Here is a 19,197-nt window from a genome sequence, read left to right on the forward strand (position 1 = left end):
GAAACATTAATAGACATTAAGAGTATTTTCAGCATCAGCTTTCCCAGTCTTAGCTGCTGGGAGGCATCAGATCTGCAGGACTCTGCAAATTTCCCCTACCAGCTCAGGATATAGGAAAAGGTACAGGGAAAATAGTGGCAGGGCAGAGGAGGACGCAATGATGCAGATATGGCCACCACAGAGCTTTGCTCTGGACAGTGTGGCAGTCCTGCCCTGCCCACAGTGAGTGCAGTCATCCACAGCACTCCTGCACCTGGGATGCGAAAGTCCAGGCAGGGCAACATGAGCCAAGGTCACCAAGTGACCTTTGGTCACATTTTGTGCCTGATGACAGGCAAGTCCTGAGCTCGTAACAGGCAGAAAGGGACAGGAAGCGATTCAGGGAGGACACAATGAACACAGTACAGCCTTGCTGGAGGCAAGTGTGCAGGGACAGAAGTGTTATTTAGGAAACAAATCCAACTGAATTCTCACACAGCTGGTGGAAACGAGGAAAAAACCAACACACTGTATCTAGAAGGAAGTAAATGCTCAATGGTGATGTGGGAAGGCTTGTCAGCTTTGAGAGCCCTTCTGCTAATGAGGCCACATGGCTGTGTTTCCTTGCTGTCTCCTCTTTCCAAACAACAGTACTTAGAGGCCTTGAAGGTGGATGCTACCCAATCCCCAAAGGAGATATCTGAAAACTGATCACACCAGAAACATGAATGAGAGCATGCAATTCCTTCCTGTGTGACTGGCACAATGCACAGAAGCTAAGAGAAGAGACTGACTCAAAACACCCTGAAGAGCACCTCTACTTCACACATAAGCAGAACTATAAAGATCAACTAAATTGACAAGGTAAATTGATGAGGGGAAGGAACGAAGCAGACACTTCAGGCACTTTCAGTCCCCATACTGAAATGCCAGTAACAGGGCAGGTTTTTCCTACTAAATACTAGCAGACACTGAAACACAGTTCATGTTTTTCAGGGGAGGGGAAGCAGCAGAAACATCTAAGGTTACAAGTTAAGATAGGCCACTCCTCTATTGATGGTATGTTAACAGCAGAAAAACCAACCTGGAACATGTTGACATCGAGCGCTCTCACTGGTCCCGTGTGCTTGTCTTTCTGGGCTATTATTACCTCAGCCTCTCCATCTATGATTTTGGCTGAGTCATACAGAATGATATTTCCATTTTCACCCCCAGCAATCAGGACTCCAGACACTCTGTCCCCTGAGGTCATGCTGTGAGGGCCCCAGATCAGCTTGTGGTACCTGTAAGACACAGAGGGCCCCACAGTCTTGAACCATCCACCTGTAGGTTGATACATCCCATTTTTGCTCACCCCAGCTAAAGTCAGAGAAAAGCATTGCCTGCATTTCTCCCTAAGGATGAGTCTCTGCACAACTCCTTCCATCAGAAAGGCATGTCCCAATTCTGCTCATTAACAAGAGGCACAACATGCACAACCAACAACCTGCAAACTGGTAACATCTCCAATCTCCTGGCTGCAAAACCAGGTAAGTGCTCCCAGCCACAACAGAAGTAATCAAACTAAGGGCTGTAAGCCCATCCAGTCACAGCCTGGAAAAAAACCTCTGCTATCTGTGAGCAGCTCCATACAGGAGAAGAAAGAGGTGAGACTAGAAAAATTCCACATATTTTTCCATATCTGTGCTTGTGGATGTGCAAGTGTTTTGACTGCTGTACCAGAGACTCAGCAAGTTTAGTCAACATCACAGAAACATCATGGCCCACTTTCAGGCTAACTCCAGAGGAATCAATCATACTTCCAGAAATTAAGAACACTATTGTGTCCATCTGTAAATACCCAAATTCCCTTCAACTCAATTAACTTCCTGCATAAGCAAAACAGCATTCCTGTGCACTTAGCCATGCAAAGAATTAATATGTTCTACATAAAATGACACAGCCACCTATCAGCTCTTATGCAAGCAGAAATCAAACCCACATTGGCTGGAGGGTGGCACAGAGGTATTTTAGCACTCACTGTAATATTGCTTTGTTACCGCCAGAAAATCTTCAAGTAATTTCTTTAGATCGCAGCAACTTTAGCATTGTAAGATAGATATTACAGAAAGCTGCCCAAAGAGCATATGCTGGGTGATAAATACCGTAACAGCCAAGTGTTCAGGCTGCCAGTGCTGAGATTACAGCAGGGGTTCACCAAAGAATGAAGGTACAAATGGAAATCGGTCTGTGATGTCAAACAGACCCATTCCTGGGTATGGTTTTTATGCTTCTGCACCTAACTATGCAAGTTTATGAGAAATGAAATGACTGACAGGGTTGTCCAAGCATCACCAGCAAGACTGAACAGGACTTAAAACAACCCAAAATGAAGGCAGGAAACAGTGAGGAACAAAACCCAGCAATTAGCTGTGTAATTACTTTTCTCTTGCCCTTTACTCTTTCCAAGATAAAGTATGGTTCTATAAAAGCAGCACAAAACTTTCCTTGGAGAGCAATTAAGGATTTATCTTTTGTAGTTCTAATCACCTGAACTTTTTCATTTGCTGCAAACCAAAATACAGCCTGACATATATACTGCTATCTAATCTTTAATTAAAAAAAAACAACCAACCCTCAACCTCCTTTTTAAAGCATTTTCTGGGGCAAAGTCAAATTCCTGTGTTGCTGGTCAAGGGAGATATATTCCAAGGAGTGCTGCATCCTGGCTATAAGGAGTGCTTGTAGAAATTCAGTAAGCAAATGGCAAGTCTTGAAGAATCTCAGTCCCAGTTAATACAAGGTAAAACAATGAAACCCAGAGATCCAACACTGCCTCCTGCCTGCTCTAAGCAGGTCAGTAGGACATGTTGACATTAGCTCTGCTCAGAGAGCAGGGCATTTAAAAAGGGGTTGTGACTCTTTCAGCTCTGCCAGAGAGCTGCTGCAGTAGAAACTGGATGCTCTGATGCTAACAATATTTGTCTGGAGAAGCACTTGGCAAGGAACTAACAGCTAACTGGAGCTGTGCAGCCAGAACCTTGGCTTTCCAGCTGTAGAAACACACACAACGTAACCCAAGTTAGTTATCTTACAGGAGTCCCCCTGAAATGCTTAAATACAAACAGGATGGTGCAATATGAAAAGTTACCACCTTATTTTCACAGTTTCACATTTTATTCTCCTCTCTTGTGAATCCCAGAGACTTCCTGGGATAAAAGGTTCACACATATATTCAAAAATGTTCTGTTTATGTCAAAGCATGAACACTTGCTTGGAGTCCAAGCTCACTGACCCACAATATCAATTGCACACACTTGCCTTCATCTTTCTGTGCTGAGCTTCTGCTTCTCTCCTTAACAAGTCCAGGCAAACCACAGGAAGCAACATTTCCAACATACCACATGTAACAGTTCGAGACACTGTACTTTTCTCTTACAACACTGCCTACCTGTTTGAGGAGGAGAACGTGGCACAGCTCTTCATATCCAGTGAAGGATCTGCTAAGTCTAACTCAAATATTTCTAGAGAAGCACTTGTACTGAAGGTTGCATCCAGCTGCTGAGCTGATGTACCTGTGAGGAAGCATGTCTGGCAGTGAGAAAGCCACGATACATAGCAGTAACTGCAAATGCAGCACAAGAAGGGGAACAAAAATATCCTTCTTTCAAAAAGGATCCTGAGATGGGGGTCAAGACTTCTGTTTGTTAGCTATAGTCCCACACAAGTCTCCTCCCCATGGTTTTCCCTTTGGGTGCTTCTTAACAATTACAAGCATGAAAAGCTTTGCGCAAGTACCTCTCCCTGATGATGCACAGAACACAAACAAAGTTAAAAACAAGCCACAAGTGGTGGTGGACCAGTGGTTAGGACTGGTGTCACCTTTCCCTGGCAAAAGGAAGAGGATGCTTGCTTGTCACTTGTAGAATGCAAAGCATGTTTTCATCAGCACAATGCAAAAGCTCCACTCCAAGCCCCACAACGTATACTCCACTCCAGCCCTCGGGACACAGAGTAACTCCTACAGCTCTCAATAATGGCCCCTCCACGGCAGCCACCGCACACAGCCCGAGGTCTGCTAACACGTGCTTCCCAAAAAACTCACCTGTGGCCAGGTAAATGGGGTGCTGCTGGGCAGGGCTCCATGCCTGCATGGCAGTACGGTCTATTTCCTTCAGCTTCATTTTGCTGAAAAGCAAGACCAAGAAAGGTGATGCTTAAATGGTGCATGGTGAGGCTGCACCGCCACGGATTCAGGAGCCGCATTAGGACTTGGCAGAAGCAGCCCGAGGGACTGTTTTCCTAAAGATATCCTACAGACAGACAGCCAAGCCATCCTCTCCAGAGGACACCCAGGGGGAGGGGAGGAATAACTCTCCATTGGCAGAGTAACATCGACACGCAGAGGAAACTGACGGGCGCTGAACATAACACAGGAAAACGTGGGCAAAGCTTCAACAGCCGTGAAAAACCCTCTCCTCACAGCACCAAAGCCTCGAGCACCCTACAGCAGCTTTCTGCCTCAACCCACGAAACAAACCCAGCCGCAAGAAGACCCTCCCCAGACCCTGCCACCAAATACCCTCAGCGGCTCATTTCTGGCTCCTATTTCAGTCCCTAGGGCTCCCCCGCCTCGGGTGCACCCCGCGCGGCCAGCGGGACCGCCACCCTCGCCCCGTTTCCGACGGGAACCGGAGGAGAACAGCTGTAAAACAGAGCATTTCGCCGTCCCTGCCCTCACCTCGGCGTCCCCGGCGCTCACCCGTCCCCGGACCGCTCCAACGTGGCAGCCCCGGCACCGCCTCCCGGCCGCCACCGCCTTCCGGGCGCGCCCCGCGGCTTCCGGGCGGCGGCGGCGGGGGGAGTGTGTGTGTGGGGGGGGATGTGTGCGTGGGGATGTGTAGCCACCTCTTCCGCGCGTGTCCTCCGTGTCCCTCGGGGCGGGAGCAGCCATCGGCCCTGGGGAAGAGGGAGACTGGTTAGGGGCGCCGGGACCGGGGGGAGCCGGGGCGCAGTGCCGGCAGCGCGGGGGGCGGCGGTGCCGCCTGTCCTCAGCTCAAGGGCAGTAATCATGGCGTGCTCATGATGTGAACAGCAGTGAGGCTCATCACGGGACAGGGGCCACCGCAAGGCGGGGGAACAGCACGAGGGAGCTCAGCCGGCTTCCACAGCCAGGGGCGGCAGCCCCGGACCCACCTCCTCACGGCAGCCGGGCCACAGCTCCGCTGCTGCCGCCTCCCGCCGCCGCTGGCCTCCGCGGCCGCTCGGCGGGCAGACGCCGTGCGCGGGACGGGCGCTGCCCGGACCGCATGGCGCGGCACAGCGGGAGAGGCGGCGGCCGCCGCCGGCCCCGCTATAAATGGGGGCTGGAGGCGCGGCTTCCCCTGGCGCTGAGGGTCGCCCCTCGCCACTGGCTGGCCCGCCGCCGCCCCCGCCCCCGGTTGCCTCGCCCCGCTCCCGGTCCCGCCGCCACCGCCGCGGTGACGCCGCCGCGCCGCCGCGCCCAATAGGGCCGCGGTCCGCCGGGCCCGCCGGCCAATGGCGAGGCGGCGCCCAATGGGCGGGCCCGGCGTGGCGCGCGCGGCGGGCGCGGCGGCGGCCGCGCGCGCGGGCCCGCCAGGCGGCGGAGCTGCTCCGCACTGGGCTGCACCGCGCGCGACACCGGGCGGAGCCGCGAGCGCGGCATCTCCTTCCACCAGTGAGTGCGCCCGGCCCGCGCCGCCGTCCCTGCCTTCATCCCGCCGTCCCTGCCTTCATCCCGCCGCCTCCCTCTGCCGCAGGTTCCCGGTGGACGCCGCGCAGCGCCGCGAGTGGATCCGCGCCGTAAACCGCGTGGACCCGCGGAGCCGCCGGGCGTGGCGGCCCGGCCCCGGCGCCATCCTCTGCTCCCGACACTTCGCCGAAGGGGACTTCGAGCGCTACGGGCTGCGGCGGAAGCTGCGGCGGGGGGCCGTGCCCTCCCGCTTCCTCCCCTCGGTGCGGGCGGGTACCGGGCGCGCCCCCCGCTCCCCTCCGGGGGTGCCGCCGTGTGCCGTGACCTCCCCTTTCCTTTCCCCGCCAGGAGCCGCCGGGCGCCGGCCGCAGGCGGAGCAGGACCCCCGGCCGAGCGCTGAAGCAGGCGCTGCCCAGCCCGCCTGCCGGGGACCACAACTACAGCCTGCAGGAACAGCGGGCGCCCGAGCCGCGGCCGCCGCCGGCCGCCCCGCGGCAGCAGCAGCAGCAGCCGCCGGGCGCCGGGAGATGCGGCCCCGCGCACCGGCGCAGGACCGTGCCGAGCATCCTCAGGGAGCTGGCGGAGAAGCGGCAGCTCTCTGAGGAAATCGTGAGTTTGCTGCAGGCGCAGTTTTCAGGTACTGCCGGGGACGCTTGCTGAGGCAGAGTTCGCTCTCTCGCTCCGGTTTCATGTCTTTGCTTAACCCGTGCCAAGGAAGAGGTGAGGCACAGTGGTATCATTGCTGAGCCCTACACTTCGCGCCAGACTTCAGGACTGAGTTGTTCCAGAGGCCACGCTGTTGCCTTGTATTCTGCAGTGCATTTGTGTCATGCATCCCTCTGTTTCCAGCCATTTATTTGTTTCACTAAAGTTGACCTTTTGTGATTTCTTGAGCAGATTTGCCTCGAGAGTTGCACAGCTGGAGGCAGATGGCAGACTACTCTTCAGAAATGAGGCAATTTGCTTGTCTTCTCCATCTCTACCATATTAAGGCCTATGATTACCTACGGAAGATTCTTCCCCTCCCTCATCCTTACAGCCTGACAAAGCAAGTTTTTATTTATTCATTCATTCAGAATGTATTTCCAGGTACTCATGTAGAAATAGGTGTAACAGATCTTCCTGAAACTGCTTTGTTACTTCCCTGCATGGTCAGTACTTTCCTTGGCTTCCCACCACTAGGGCGGGAGAAAAGAAACTCGGACTAGGCATGAAGGATTGCAGGGCTGCCTTCTTTGCCTTACATGCCTCAGCCTGCTCTGCAGCTCTGGGCATGGCTGACCATGTCCTGAATGGTAAAAAGTGTTGCCTGTTGCTTCAGCTTTTCCAGAATCACGTCTCTTACTCACGTCTCACATCCTCGTTTTTTGGTTGTTTTTTTTTTCCAGCTGGCTGTCTAATAACGAGGCTGCTGCAGGCTTCAGCAGTGACATTTTTATCCGGCTTCAGGAAAAGGTGGAGAGAGGAGATCAGGCCTACCGCTATTGCGCCGTGCTGGTACAGGACGTGTCCCTGCAGAAGCAGCAGGAGTGGGACCCACAGACCAAGAGGCTGACGGGCTTTGTTGACTTGGGAGCAGGCATCCTTGATGCTGACGAAGCACCACTGGCATCAGAAGCGATAATTCTCATGGCAGTTGGCATCTCGAGCCCTTGGACAGCTCCCCTTGGCTATTTCTTGGTGAATAGCACATCTGGCCACTTCCTGGCTCAGCTCCTTCGTCAGGCCATCAATAAGCTGAACAACATTGGGATCGTGGCCCTAGCTGTGACATCGGGTGCCTCCGCTCGTGGTGCTGAGACTGCCAGAGCTTTGGGGATCAGAATAGATCCCAAAAGGATTCAGTGCACTTTCCAGCATCCACCCGGTTCTGCTCGCAGCATCGCATACTTCTTTGACGTTTGTCATGCCCTCCTGCTGATAAGGAATGCTCTGCAGTGCTTCCAGAAGGTAGAGTGGCTCGGTGACACCGTGTGGTGGCAGCAGGTGGTGGAGCTGGCAGCTTTGCCGGAGCAGAGGGTGTTGGAGCTGTGCAGTCCTGAGTCGGGCAGGGCTGGGAGTAAAGGGAGTTACCACCTGAAGGTCAACCTTGCTACCCTGCTGTTCAGCGAGGGTGTTGCTGAGGCACTGGAGCACCTCCAGAAGCTGGGCCTGGCCTCGTTTCAGAACTGCAGCGGGACTGTCAAGTTTGTGCGCCTGATGAGCTCTCTGTGCGATGTATTTTATGGAAGAGGTCCCTATGGAAAGGAGTCTTTATTAGCTGGAAATTACACCAAAATAAGCAACCTCTTTGATGAGGCCAAGAGCTGCTTTGTCAACTTAACAGATGCTGTGGGGAGATACGTTATTAAGAGCAAACGCAAACTGGGATTTCTGAGCTTCTTGCTCAGTGCTGAAAGCCTCAAGTGGCTTTCCTCCAACTACACATGTCCAGAAGGGACTCCTTCCCACCACCTCCATACACATGCCTTTAGCCTGGAACTGCTGGAGCAGTTTCTCAGGGCCCTCCAGGAAGCCTGTGGCAACAGTGGTAGCCCTACCACCTGTGCTGTGTTCCAGGCTGCTTACCACAAGCTGCTGGCCAGCTGCAGCCTGGCACCTGTCTCACCACACAGCAGTGGCAGTTCCAGCCCCTGGGATGTATCCCTGTCTCAGAGGAGAGCTCTGACTCTGGGCAGCATTCGTGCTCAGTATCACCCAGCTCCTGGGAGGACTCTGACCCCAGAGTACCCCTACAGTGCAGGCCTGCTTCTGCCCAGCTCTGCCCTGAGCAACGCGCTGACAGATCTGTCGCTGTACACACAGAGCCTCACCTGCACTGCTGGCTGTGTGGCTGAGCAGTTGGCCTTGGACTTGCAATGTGAGGCTTGTCTTGCCTCTCTGTTTGAGGCAGATGAGAGCAGGCTAAGATGCAGGTCAGTGCTCTACATAAAAAAGTTAGGTGATGTGAGTCTGCCCTCGGCCTGTGTGCACCACATAACAAGCATTTCAGAACAAGTCCTAAACCAATATGTCAAAGTAGGAGGTGCCAGCAAAAATACCAAGCTGTGGCACTTGTCTCTAGAACAGAAAGTCTTCCAGGAGCTTCTGGGAGAAGCTCCCCTCTTTCCCACCCTCACAAACCATTTATTTGAGGGGCAGCTGAGCATCAACAACCACTACACAATCTTAGTAAAGGAAATAACACGGTGTTACTTAAACATAAGAACAAACCCTGCCCAACACCTAAATTTGAAATACCCTTGCAAAAGGCACAAATTGAAGAGACTGAAGGGAAAGCATTTGTTTCCATCACCACTGGGTAGCTGTCAGTCAAGCCAAACCCACACATGGTCTAACTGAGTGGTTCCAAGGATGGCTGTTCCTTGCTGAGATCTAGGCAACACGTGAGGAAACAATGCTGGCAAAACTAGCCTTGATAAGTAGTGATGTTTTGGGCCACTGCAAGTCCCCTAACCAGAGCTTAACTAAGGAAGGAACTATCCCATCCCCTGTTCCTTCTAGCAATCCAGCGAAGCAGCCATGTATTTCATGAAACTTGCGTGGCAGCTCAGGATGAGCAAGGGTTGCTTGAGGTGCCTGGGGCAGTGGTAGGAGAGTCTGCAGTGTCCCTGGAAGTGCTGGGTGGCTTTAGCACTGTGAGTGCTCTTGGAAGAAGGAAACTGATAGGTGATGGGGTTGCAGGGGAATCACATGCACTGGCACTTTGATTTCACCAAAAAGATGTGCTTTATAAAAGCTGGGAGCGAGAAAGCTTGCAGAGCTTCTACTTAAGTAGGAAAATAAAGATGTGAAAAGAACATGTCAACTTTCCAACATGTCTCATCAAACAGCTAAAGATGCTGGTCAAGTCTAGATCATCTGGATCAGTGCTGAGCCTGTGATCAGATCCTTGTGTCCAGTGGCATCTAGGAGCACCAGTACTGTCCAGGGGCAGGAATACATGGGTGTGCTGCAGCAGGGCAAGCATTTGAGTTCCTATTACACGGCCCCAACCTCCCAGGGCTGGCCTGTGTCCTGCAGCCCAGCACACATGGCACCCACCTTTCAGTGTTCCCACTGCTGACTTGAACCATAGCTCTGATGCCATCAAGTAGGACAGGCTTCTTCAGTTAATTCATTTTCAGGACAAGGAAGCTGCCTCCAGTGCTTAGCCTGGAATAGCAAAGGTGGAACTGCTGCTAAGGGGTTTCCCTTTGCCATGCAGAACAGGAGTTGCATGCATAGAAATGGAAGGCAACTAATTCCCACAAAACCTTCTGTACAGTCACTTTCAAGATCCATGATGTCCAAAAATGGCGATCTGCTACATCCTAGGGCAGTAATAATATTAAAGGTACCATTTTGCCTACCAGTCACTTGACAAAACTGTCCCTGGTTGGTTTGGATTTCTCCTCCTTCCCTTAGTTCTGCACACAAGCTCCTCTGAGAGCAGCAGCACCATGGAAATTCATAGAATCACTGCTGGGAGGAACAAACTAAATCCTCTGGGCTTCTTTTTCCCCAATCCAAATATCTATGCAAAAAAACATGTTGAAGCCATCACTGTTACAGAGCCATTCCAGCTACATGAGACTTTGCAGGAATCTATTCCCTCCCCTCTATATGTGATTTTCGGAAAAACTGGCAAAATGCTGTTGAAATCCCAGTGACAGACTGGTTGCAATCATGTAATGTTGAACACTTGTATTACCTCCACGTCCAGCTCTAAGATGAGTTGTTACAAACTGTGCCATGGACTGCTGTGCATGACAGCACACCAATAGCCAAGGGATATTTACTTATCACTGGTAGCATTTGGTCTCACTGAAAATCCAAGTCAGTACTTCCATCAGAAGTGGACCTAGTGTTAACAATTTATTTTGATATTTCAGTGGCAAACCTTCTGTGTATATTTGTCAGTGCTGAAGCAAAGGAATGCAAAAAAAATCGTATTTACAGAATAGTATAAATGTTTATTTTTTGTGATTTATCTGACTGTTTTATTTGTACAATATAGAAAAGTGTATTCTTTGAATAGGTCTTGTAAATATAAATTTAATTTTCTACTTTTGGATGTAAACAGAACTATAAAATGAACCCTTGCCCCGTTCCCAATTATTTTTACGTAACTGGATGAACCTGACTGTTAATCTTGTCCAGCAGTTTGATGCAAATGGCTAAGGAAGTACATAAACCAATTAATACACTCTACACCAGGGAGAAGGGAGAGAGGAATCCAAGCTTAATATTTGAGAAAGCTTGTTCAAAACAAAATAGAAGAACTAAGAGCATTTGATTGCACCTTCAAATCTTTACAAGCAAAATATTCTCCAGCAATGCCATCATACATAATTACAACTGTAATCTAAATTTCACAAGTGCTTTTGCACACTGTATATAAATACACATCACAAAAGGTGCAATTTAGAGTAAGACACTGAATATATACAAAATAAACACAGATTGAAGTCTAAACAAAAGGCATATTGCAATCTGTTTGAAAAATAACGTAAGTAGGTATTACTTTATTCACTTACACTAATTTACATTTATACAAATCTTACTGGACTATATTAGGTCACTAGAAGGGAACGGAATATCCGTACTATCTACAGGTAAAGTTACTGCACTGATTTTTTTAGTAAATCCAAGTCCTAATCATGAAAAAACATGGCATTTACTTACACGAGAGGTGGATTCCCTTTTCAGAGATTTGCACAAACATTGCTATTTATGCTCAGGGAGATGTCCTTAGCAGACAGAGCCCTTCAGACAGTGACTGGCAGGTCACACCTGGTCTGTGAGCCCACCACTGCTGCTGGCTGCCTCCCAGGCATTTCAAGGAGGCACCAGAGAAGGGTCAAGGGCCTTCTGCTCAGTGCACAGGGCTGGGAGTGAAGCATCCTCCCACCCTATTGCCTTGACACACACACAGGCACATATCTCTGCTGCTGGTGTGCTTAGCCCCTACCTCTCCCCAGCTGGCCCTGCTAGGAAACGTGGAGAAAGAGCTCTGCTGCATTTCTCTGTATTTACAGTCTTATAGAAGGAATACAAAATCCCTTTTGGAAAAAACATAGCTAGTTCAGGCTGCAGTGAGACAGGTAATAAAAATGCCTGTGATTAAACATGATTAATGGATATTCATGATAGGTAAGTAAACTACCAGGTTAATTCGGCAAACGTGTTCCACTATCAAAAATGTGATCTGAGATTGCCTGTAACAAATGCTGAAAAAAATCCCCTGTCTTAGTCTATACTCAGCTATAGCTGATTGACCCCCCCATTTAGTGTAAAAGGATCTGTGTCTGTTTTCGTAGCAATCCTGATTCTGTGCTAGTACTTCCTCTGATCACAGCTCTCACAATTATTCTAAATGACACTAAAAGAGCCCTTATGCCAAATAAATTGCCAACATGGAGAGAAGCAGCATCCTGAATACCCACAGCCAGCCTGAACATGATCCCTACCTACATTTGCAAGTCAATTCAGATGCAGATTGTACATCCCTCCCATGACTTCAGCTTCTCAGGCCTAAACACTTTTCCAGGGTTACAGCTCGATCCTAGAAAACACAACAGACTGCACAGCCCTACCTCCAGTGAGGGATTAGGCTGCTGCAGACCTCTGAAAAACCAAGCTTCACCTAAACATCAGCATCAATCTGCTACACACTTAGGTAACACTACACTGGGCAGACAGTTCAGCATTGTGGTGTGGCTGCTTTTCCTCACTTTCAAGTCTTAGCCTTCAAGTTCCAGCTTAAGAAACACCTGAGCACTCTGCCCCATTCCTATCAAAAATTCCCCATAATGCCATTCACCTCTATACTCCTTGGGCCCTGCTCTAGAAACATTCTCCATGACTTTCTCAGTGCTAAATCTGCAAGCAACCCCTCTGTATTATTGCCTATGTATCTCACAGTGCTCCGTGCACTAAAGGGAACATGCTGTGTCAGGTCCTAAATACAAGTACTACCTTCCATTTAGATGCCTATTTCTATGTATTTCCTTTCAGAATTATCTTGGACACGCTCCATATTACAGGCCTGTCAGCAAAAGCATGACCTAACTGTTGACATCACCTGTGTTTTTCTGTATGCACAGTGATGCAAATCCATACACTGTAAATAATATATATTATAATAATTTATATATGCCCTTCAGACAATTATTCTGGGGGAAAGGGGAAAACACATCTAATTTTTAAGAAACCCAGGGTAAAAGCTGTACATTGGGAAGAACTGACCTTTAGGCATTGTCTTACGTAGAAGAGGATTTAGCTAAGATTTAAAAAGCTCTACATCTTGTTATAAAAGAATTTCTTGTTTCAATCTTACATGGGTCAATTTACAACAAGCACCAAATTAACAAATATTATTAAATCCTTTATGCTAAACCAAAGTGTCCCTGTGCCTTAAGTGTTCTGTTCAGTCCACTTCATTGTGGCTCATGTGCATGAGTCAGCAGTTCATGGCACAAGGGTCACCTTTGGACTTCCCTGCAGAGCTGATAACCCTCATCAGACAGCGACCAAACTCCTCCAGGATCATGCGCTCTGCTGCAGCTTTGGACTTGCCCGTCTTCTCCGCCTGCTCTGCCTGTGCCAGGAGGCATTCACACGTTGCATCGGCCACCTCCTTGGTGACAAAGGTAAAGGGCAGCCTGAAACAAAGAAACAGCCACTTAGTGTCTGTAAAAACACACAAGGCAGCTAACTCCAGGGCTGGACTAACTTTTTGGTCCAAGGACTGATGAGATTTCATCTGTCCCACTGTTTCCCAGAGCCTTCAGAGAGTGAATAAGCCTCAGTAACAGCCAAATGAACCGGTGGGTTAGAATCCCTACTGTTACAGGAACAAAATGTCCCATTCACCTGACTGCTCCCACCTCTACCTCTGAGCCTTATACAGACAAGGCTCAGAGATGACAGGGACATGCTTGTCACATCAAAAAGCTGTGTTAGAAACAACTCAAAGAGGGTGTGGCATTAACTTACTTCCCACCACCACTGCTGAGTGCTGGTGTTGGCCTTGTCAGCAAGTCTGAGATCTGGGAAGATAACTTGGTCTTCGCAGCAGTCTGCTGCTGGACCCTGACCTCTGCAGCATCTGCTAAATGCATCAATGTCTTTCGCTCCGGGCTTTCTTCAAAATTTTTACAGCCAATGCATTTGCATATGGAAGAACACATGATTTTTGCCTGAAAGAAACAAACAAAACATAAGAAACCTGTTGTAGTTTTGACTCTCCTTATGAGAAACCACAACAAAAAGGAGATCCTATTTTCATCTCTTACCAATTAGCCACTAGAACAGACTCCCAAGTAGTAGTCCTTTCTCTAAACTCTTGTCTTCCCAGAATGTATACTTGAATCAAATCATAGAATCATAGAGCATAGAATGTAAGTGGTTTCCCACTCATCCCTTTCTTCATCAGTCTCCAGTGGAATTTACACAGCTGAGTTTTGAGAAATGTCAGTCTATACTGCCTCTACATCCACAGACTGATCAGTTAGCAGATGAAGTAACAACTTTTGCTTCTGAATTCCACAGACACATTCTATCCCACAGCATCTATGGGATTCTGCTTCAACTCGTCCTAGGGATTTGGTGCAGTGGATTTCTTTAGGAAATGGTGCTATTCAGCAAAAAACAAATCCAAGCCTAAGTTCAAATTTGCTAAATTGTTTAAAATTAAAATAACAGAACAGTAGCAACCAACTTTTCCATGTACATACATGGCTTTCTATGTCCAAGCTTCTAGGAGAAGAGGTAACATTATAGGAATAGAAGCAAAGAGAAGAGAAAACATTATAGCCATACAACAAAGAGACAAAGCAAGTGAGAGAAGTCACTACACTAAAGGGAAAAAGGTACTAATTTTCAAATGAGATAATGCTTCGTACCTCGTAACACTCGCAGTAGTTTTTGAGGCATCCCGAGCGCTTACAGTTACACCCTTTGCTGTGCCTCCGATCCGATTCTCCTTCCTTTCCTTTCCCTATTTTGGGCTTGAAGGCTTCAGGGTTTCTGTCGAGGCAGGCCTGTCAATGCAGACCCAAAGGGTCAGTCATTGCATGCGGGGAGCAGAATTTAGAGGTGCAATAAAAGAACTTAAGCCTTGCACATGTGGGAGGAGATTGGAGCATTATACTCCCACTCCGGAGCTTCAGAAAAAAGAAGCTAAATGACTTAGATCCCAGGGGGCAGGGGAAGAGGCCCCTCACCTTTATTGCTTTTTGCCTATCGTTCTCATGGTCCAGGTTGTTATAACAATTTGTACAGTTGCAGTTATTGCAGAATTCACCGTTTGCAAAACAGTCACAATACCTGAAACAGAAGATGCAGAAGGCATTTGTAAATGTTGACCATTACATTGGTGTGTGAGTACTGACTCACACACTGCAGTAGCACAAGTTCCTACTCCAGGACCAATATGGATAATGCTCAACTCCACACGTACAAGCGGTACCAGCCTCACTGCAGAGCCAAAATCCTCTGGTGCAGGTCTAGCTGCTGTCTAAAGACACAGATGGAGTTCAAGGGTGTCCACCTGAGCTCATCACATAGCACAGGTCCCCCAAGCCGTAAGAGAAGCTAATGAAACGTTTTCTGAGGGCGACTCTTGGGTCACCCCCATATTGAGGGCCAGTCTGCTGCAGCCACCTCACAGCCAGCTCTGACCCAGACAGTCCAAGCCAGCCCTCAGGTGTCCTCATACAGCTGAAACAAAAGGCAAACAACTGGAGTGACAGTTAACAGGCAAACTAATCCAGCAAGAAGCTTTTTTTTTGTTAGTTTTGCCCTTAAGTTGGGATGGAAGAATAGAAATGTAGTAACAATTGGTACATCTTGGAGGCTTTGAAGCACTGGTAACCAGGGGAAAGTTCAGAATGAGAAAAAAGTTGACTTTAAAGAAGAACAAATATATGAACAAAAAGCAGCAAAACATGGACAGGTAAAGCCAATCATGTTGCCATGCCTCTTATGTACCTCTGGTGCCTCCCATCAAGAACAGCATCTCACCAATCCACAGACTCACAGATCTGATACATGAAAATACCACATTCATCCCCATCTCAAACATGGCTTTAGGCCACAACAAACTCTGTCTTGTTTCAAGGCTTCCAGGACCACCTCCACCTAATAGCTAAAAGCTGCTGAACCTCTTCACTTGCTTTTCAAATCCTGCTGGGGGTGTATGGTCATTTTTTGGAGCCTAAATCCATTGTTAAACTGGCTTTCTGTGGCTTTCCCAGCCTAGCAATACATAAACTAGATTAGGGTTGCCCTGGAGCCCACTGCAACCCTTCATCAGGTTGAACTGGATTTTGGAGATATTTAGCATCTTGAATTGTCCCAGGAACAAACTAAATCAAAAGCTTTTACAACCTGTAATAGCTCTGCTTTCTTTTTTAAAATTCAGTGGTAGCATTGTTCTGGTTTCAAAAAAAAAACCAGTGCCAACATCAGTGTGGAATCTAAGTGAGCAAATAACTGAGTTGACTTCTAAGTAGAACAGGCTATATGCCTGCCTTCCATGGGCATTTGGGCAAAAATAAGTTCCCCTTCAGACAGAAAAAAGGTTTTACTAGTAAGAAAGCATCTGTGCCAGAGTGCATTAACCATGTGCTCTGCACCAATGCCCAGAACACATAACATCAGTGACTTACAAGAACAGTTTGTCTCTTAACAGCATTCTGAAGGTGCGAAGTATTCCCAGTGATGCCATTACTCTCCCAGAATTTCTAGGACACATTCAGGCACCAAAACCTAAACCCCTACACATCTAACATACATTGGGCACTGTGAGATCAGTCATGTACGTAAAATATCTGAAAAACAGCTACACATCTTCCTGCTATGCAACAGACAAGTCTGAGACTAGGAAACACAGGGCACACCTTCCCATACAGAGGTGGGGTGCACTACACAAAAAGACACCCATACTTAAGAGTTTAAACACACTTCTTAACTTGGGTTCAGATGCCATTGCATCACTTCCCCCTCAAGTACCACACCCCTGATTTCCTCTTCATTGTCTAGGATTCAGGGAACCGCAGATTAATTTCAGTATCTCCTCCCGTTCCTGTCCCAAACATATCAGTAAGCTGACTGTGCCTCAAGCTGAAGAAACTCTCAGCTCCAAATGCTTTTGTGTCAAATTCTGATTAATACATGGCATGGAACATCAAAATATCTCATGGATAAGCAAGAGGCAGACCTATCAGTGAAGAACCACTTGTCTATTCAATCCTTTAACAAAAGATACACAGCCCGATTTTTCTGAAGTATTTGATTCAGCATGGTACTACTGATGCACTTCACCAAAGTATAGGAAATGTCCGTGAATGATACCATGAGATACCATTTCACTCATGGTACCAACAAGGCAACCAGAGCTGCTGAGTGGAATTGGCTTCACCATGAAATATGTTACATGATGCAAAATTAGATATTTTTAAATGTTATGGTCCATATAGCTCACAGGAGTTGCAAAATTACACAGGCTCTGCAACATCTCCACCAATATCCACCTTAAATCAGCATCTAGATGTAAAATTTCTGACATACTTAAAACCATTATATTCTGATACTTGGTGCACATTTGTGTTGCCAAAAATAAGGCTTAAAAGACAAAAACTGTACCAATCTGTACTTACAATTTCAAACACAGAGACTTAGTACAATTGCAAGGCTTCCTGGGGCGGTTTGCAGACTCAGAAGAAATTATTCTGTAGGGGGAAAAAGGCATTTATATACACACAGTTTTATCAGTTTCTTCCTATTTCAAATTCATGTAAACAGCTCATAATAAAAACTTTGAAAAAAATCTTTATATTCCCCTTGCATTAGGTTTTTGGCTGACTGTGTTTAAGTAACTATTATAAATAGTGCCTTTCCGACCTAGAAAGAGATGGATTATTTGCTGCCAATTTGGATGCTTGCCTGAAGTAGAAATTAGGCTTTAAAGCTAGAGGAAGCATAACTAAAAAACTGGAGTCAGGGAAACCTTCCCCAGAATCCCTTCAAGTGCAGTGGGACCAGATCCAATCAGAATTCACACAACATGACTGTGCCTTTTCTTTTGTTCTGCTTGGAATTAAAAAAATCCCAGAAAACAAAAAATACTCCCTTGGGAATAATTGGAAAGCAAGCCAAATCATGGTATTCAGTTTTCAGATAAATTTTATAGTAGACACAGTCTTTAACTGCTCCTAAAACTTGGATTTTGTGACCGTAATCGCTTCTGATGAGATTTGTTCCGTCTCTATCCAGCAATTTCTGCACGTAATATGAGGGAGATTAAATCAAACCCGTTCATTTGAATAACTGCATCTGGATTTGGGATTAGTTTGCATCAGTTGAGGTTGCAGCAACAAAAAGCACCTTCATGTTCACAATTTCCAGCAAACAGTAACACAAAAGGACTTTGCAGAACAGCTAAGCCTGCTGTATTGGCAAAGAGAAAATAATATATGCTAGCTGTTGTTTTCATCCTTAAAGGAAAAATGCCAAGGCTGAAAAAACCCAAAGCCTCCTATCAGGATCCATTCTGCTGTTTGGCTCAATTTCTGCATGTGTTAAGTATCTAGCTTATATGTCGTCCAGAACCTCTTTGCAGAAATGTTGAGAAATAGTTGAGGCCTGTAGCTCACCGGTGCTGCTGCAAACAAAAAATGAGCAACAGGGAGCTTTCAGGTCAACTTCCTGCTACATGAGTTCAAAAAACAGAAAGGAAAACACAGCTTTGATCAAGAGACTGGCTCAAATGTCAGAGAGATTCACATTCTTCAGTCAGAGGTAATAACCACACCACAGCACACTTGAGTGTCTTGGATAATTCCCCAAACCAAACTCCAAGACCTCATGTTTACTCAAGCAGCCTATTTTACAGGTTTTGGGATTTTTTAATCTAAACTCTTACCCGTTAAATGGCAGCCGTGCCTGGGACTGGACACTGGATGTCCCTGTGAAGCCAGTGTTGCTCGCTATAGATACATAGGATGACTGTTGTAGCTAACAAAACAAAAAGATTAATGCCTGACATGAAAGAAATTATACACAAGAGGATGTGTGGCTGGTCTTTAAATTAGTTTTCCAGATATTGCTATAAAACGAGCTTGCTTCTAAGAACACTTATAGAACTTGGACCAGGTGGCAACTTCCTGCCTCCATACTTCACATAAAAATATTATTTTAGATTATGTTTTTTGTTGTTTATTACAGTGTCTAGATCCATACAGATGACAGGGATAACACACAGAAATGTTCAGGCCACAAACAGTTCCTGCTCCTAAAAACATGTTCATTTCCCCCCTAATAGAGCAGAATCACTTCCTGCACAGATTTGTAGCTTCCTTTATATACAAGCCACTTACTATGAAATTAAGCAAAATGGTTTGCATTCCAACTCCTCTGCACACCTGAACCCACCATTTATTCTTTATATTAAAAAAAAAATCTCATCAGAACCTGCCAAACAACACTGCTCTGGGCTACCTACTTTAGCATTACCTACAAGCAGCTTTTTGGTCCTGCTG

The 19,197-nt window shown here is 47.3% G+C and overlaps 3 protein-coding genes across 18 annotated transcripts in view; 1 reads left to right on the plus strand and 2 right to left on the minus strand.

Annotated features, from left to right (window-relative positions):
• The window catches only part of SEC31A (SEC31 homolog A, COPII component), a 40,996-nt gene extending 35,734 nt beyond the window's left edge, over positions 1-5,262 (minus strand). For 4 of the 13 annotated variants that reach the window (XM_014259043.2, XM_014259041.2, XM_014259039.2 and 1 more), the window contains exons 1-5: positions 5,155-5,261; positions 4,700-4,917; positions 4,064-4,146; positions 3,410-3,533; positions 1,064-1,262 (exon numbers count right to left, since the gene is read on the minus strand). In XM_014259043.2, the coding sequence (XP_014114518.2) occupies positions 1,064-1,262; positions 3,410-3,533; positions 4,064-4,142 (402 nt within the window). In that variant the 5' untranslated portion in view covers positions 4,143-4,146; positions 4,700-4,917; positions 5,155-5,261. Of the gene's footprint in view, positions 1-1,063; positions 1,263-3,409; positions 3,534-4,063; positions 4,147-4,540; positions 4,559-4,699; positions 4,918-5,154 lie in introns of those variants that run through there. The other 9 variants (XM_014259044.2, XM_005530311.3, XM_014259042.2 and 6 more) reach the window with 5 other exon arrangements.
• THAP9 (THAP domain containing 9) lies at positions 4,172-10,502 on the plus strand. The gene is made up of 6 exons (XM_088056143.1): positions 4,172-4,182; positions 5,588-5,656; positions 5,739-5,934; positions 6,020-6,308; positions 6,569-6,719; positions 7,060-10,502. Exons 1-6 carry the CDS (start codon positions 4,172-4,174, stop codon positions 9,011-9,013), a joined length of 2,670 nt encoding a protein of 889 aa, XP_087912269.1. The 3' UTR covers positions 9,014-10,502.
• Positions 10,503-10,605: 103 nt separating this feature from the next.
• Positions 10,606-19,197, minus strand: part of LIN54 (lin-54 DREAM MuvB core complex component) — a 40,044-nt gene continuing 31,452 nt past the window's right edge. For all 4 annotated transcript variants that reach the window (XM_014259048.2, XM_005530314.3, XM_014259045.2 and 1 more), the window contains 6 exons: positions 18,582-18,673; positions 17,317-17,388; positions 14,881-14,983; positions 14,560-14,697; positions 13,652-13,854; positions 10,606-13,317 (listed from right to left, as the gene is read on the minus strand). In XM_014259048.2, the coding sequence (XP_014114523.2) occupies positions 13,116-13,317; positions 13,652-13,854; positions 14,560-14,697; positions 14,881-14,983; positions 17,317-17,388; positions 18,582-18,673 (810 nt within the window). In that variant the 3' untranslated portion in view covers positions 10,606-13,115. The remainder of the gene's footprint in view (positions 13,318-13,651; positions 13,855-14,559; positions 14,698-14,880; positions 14,984-17,316; positions 17,389-18,581; positions 18,674-19,197) is intronic.

This window comes from Pseudopodoces humilis, chromosome 6 (genome assembly GCF_049639895.1).
Source record: "Pseudopodoces humilis isolate 2021_Gansu_Grassland_sample_001 chromosome 6, ASM4963989v1, whole genome shotgun sequence".
NCBI classification, from domain to species: domain Eukaryota; kingdom Metazoa; phylum Chordata; class Aves; order Passeriformes; family Paridae; genus Pseudopodoces; species Pseudopodoces humilis.

Coding starts and splice junctions, on each gene's coding strand:
- THAP9 (XM_088056143.1), top strand. Junction 5,657..5,738: donor CGCGGCATCTCCTTCCACCA/GTGAGTGCGCCC, acceptor CCTCTGCCGCAG/GTTCCCGGTGGACGCCGCGC. Junction 5,935..6,019: donor CCTCCCGCTTCCTCCCCTCG/GTGCGGGCGGGT, acceptor TTTCCCCGCCAG/GAGCCGCCGGGCGCCGGCCG.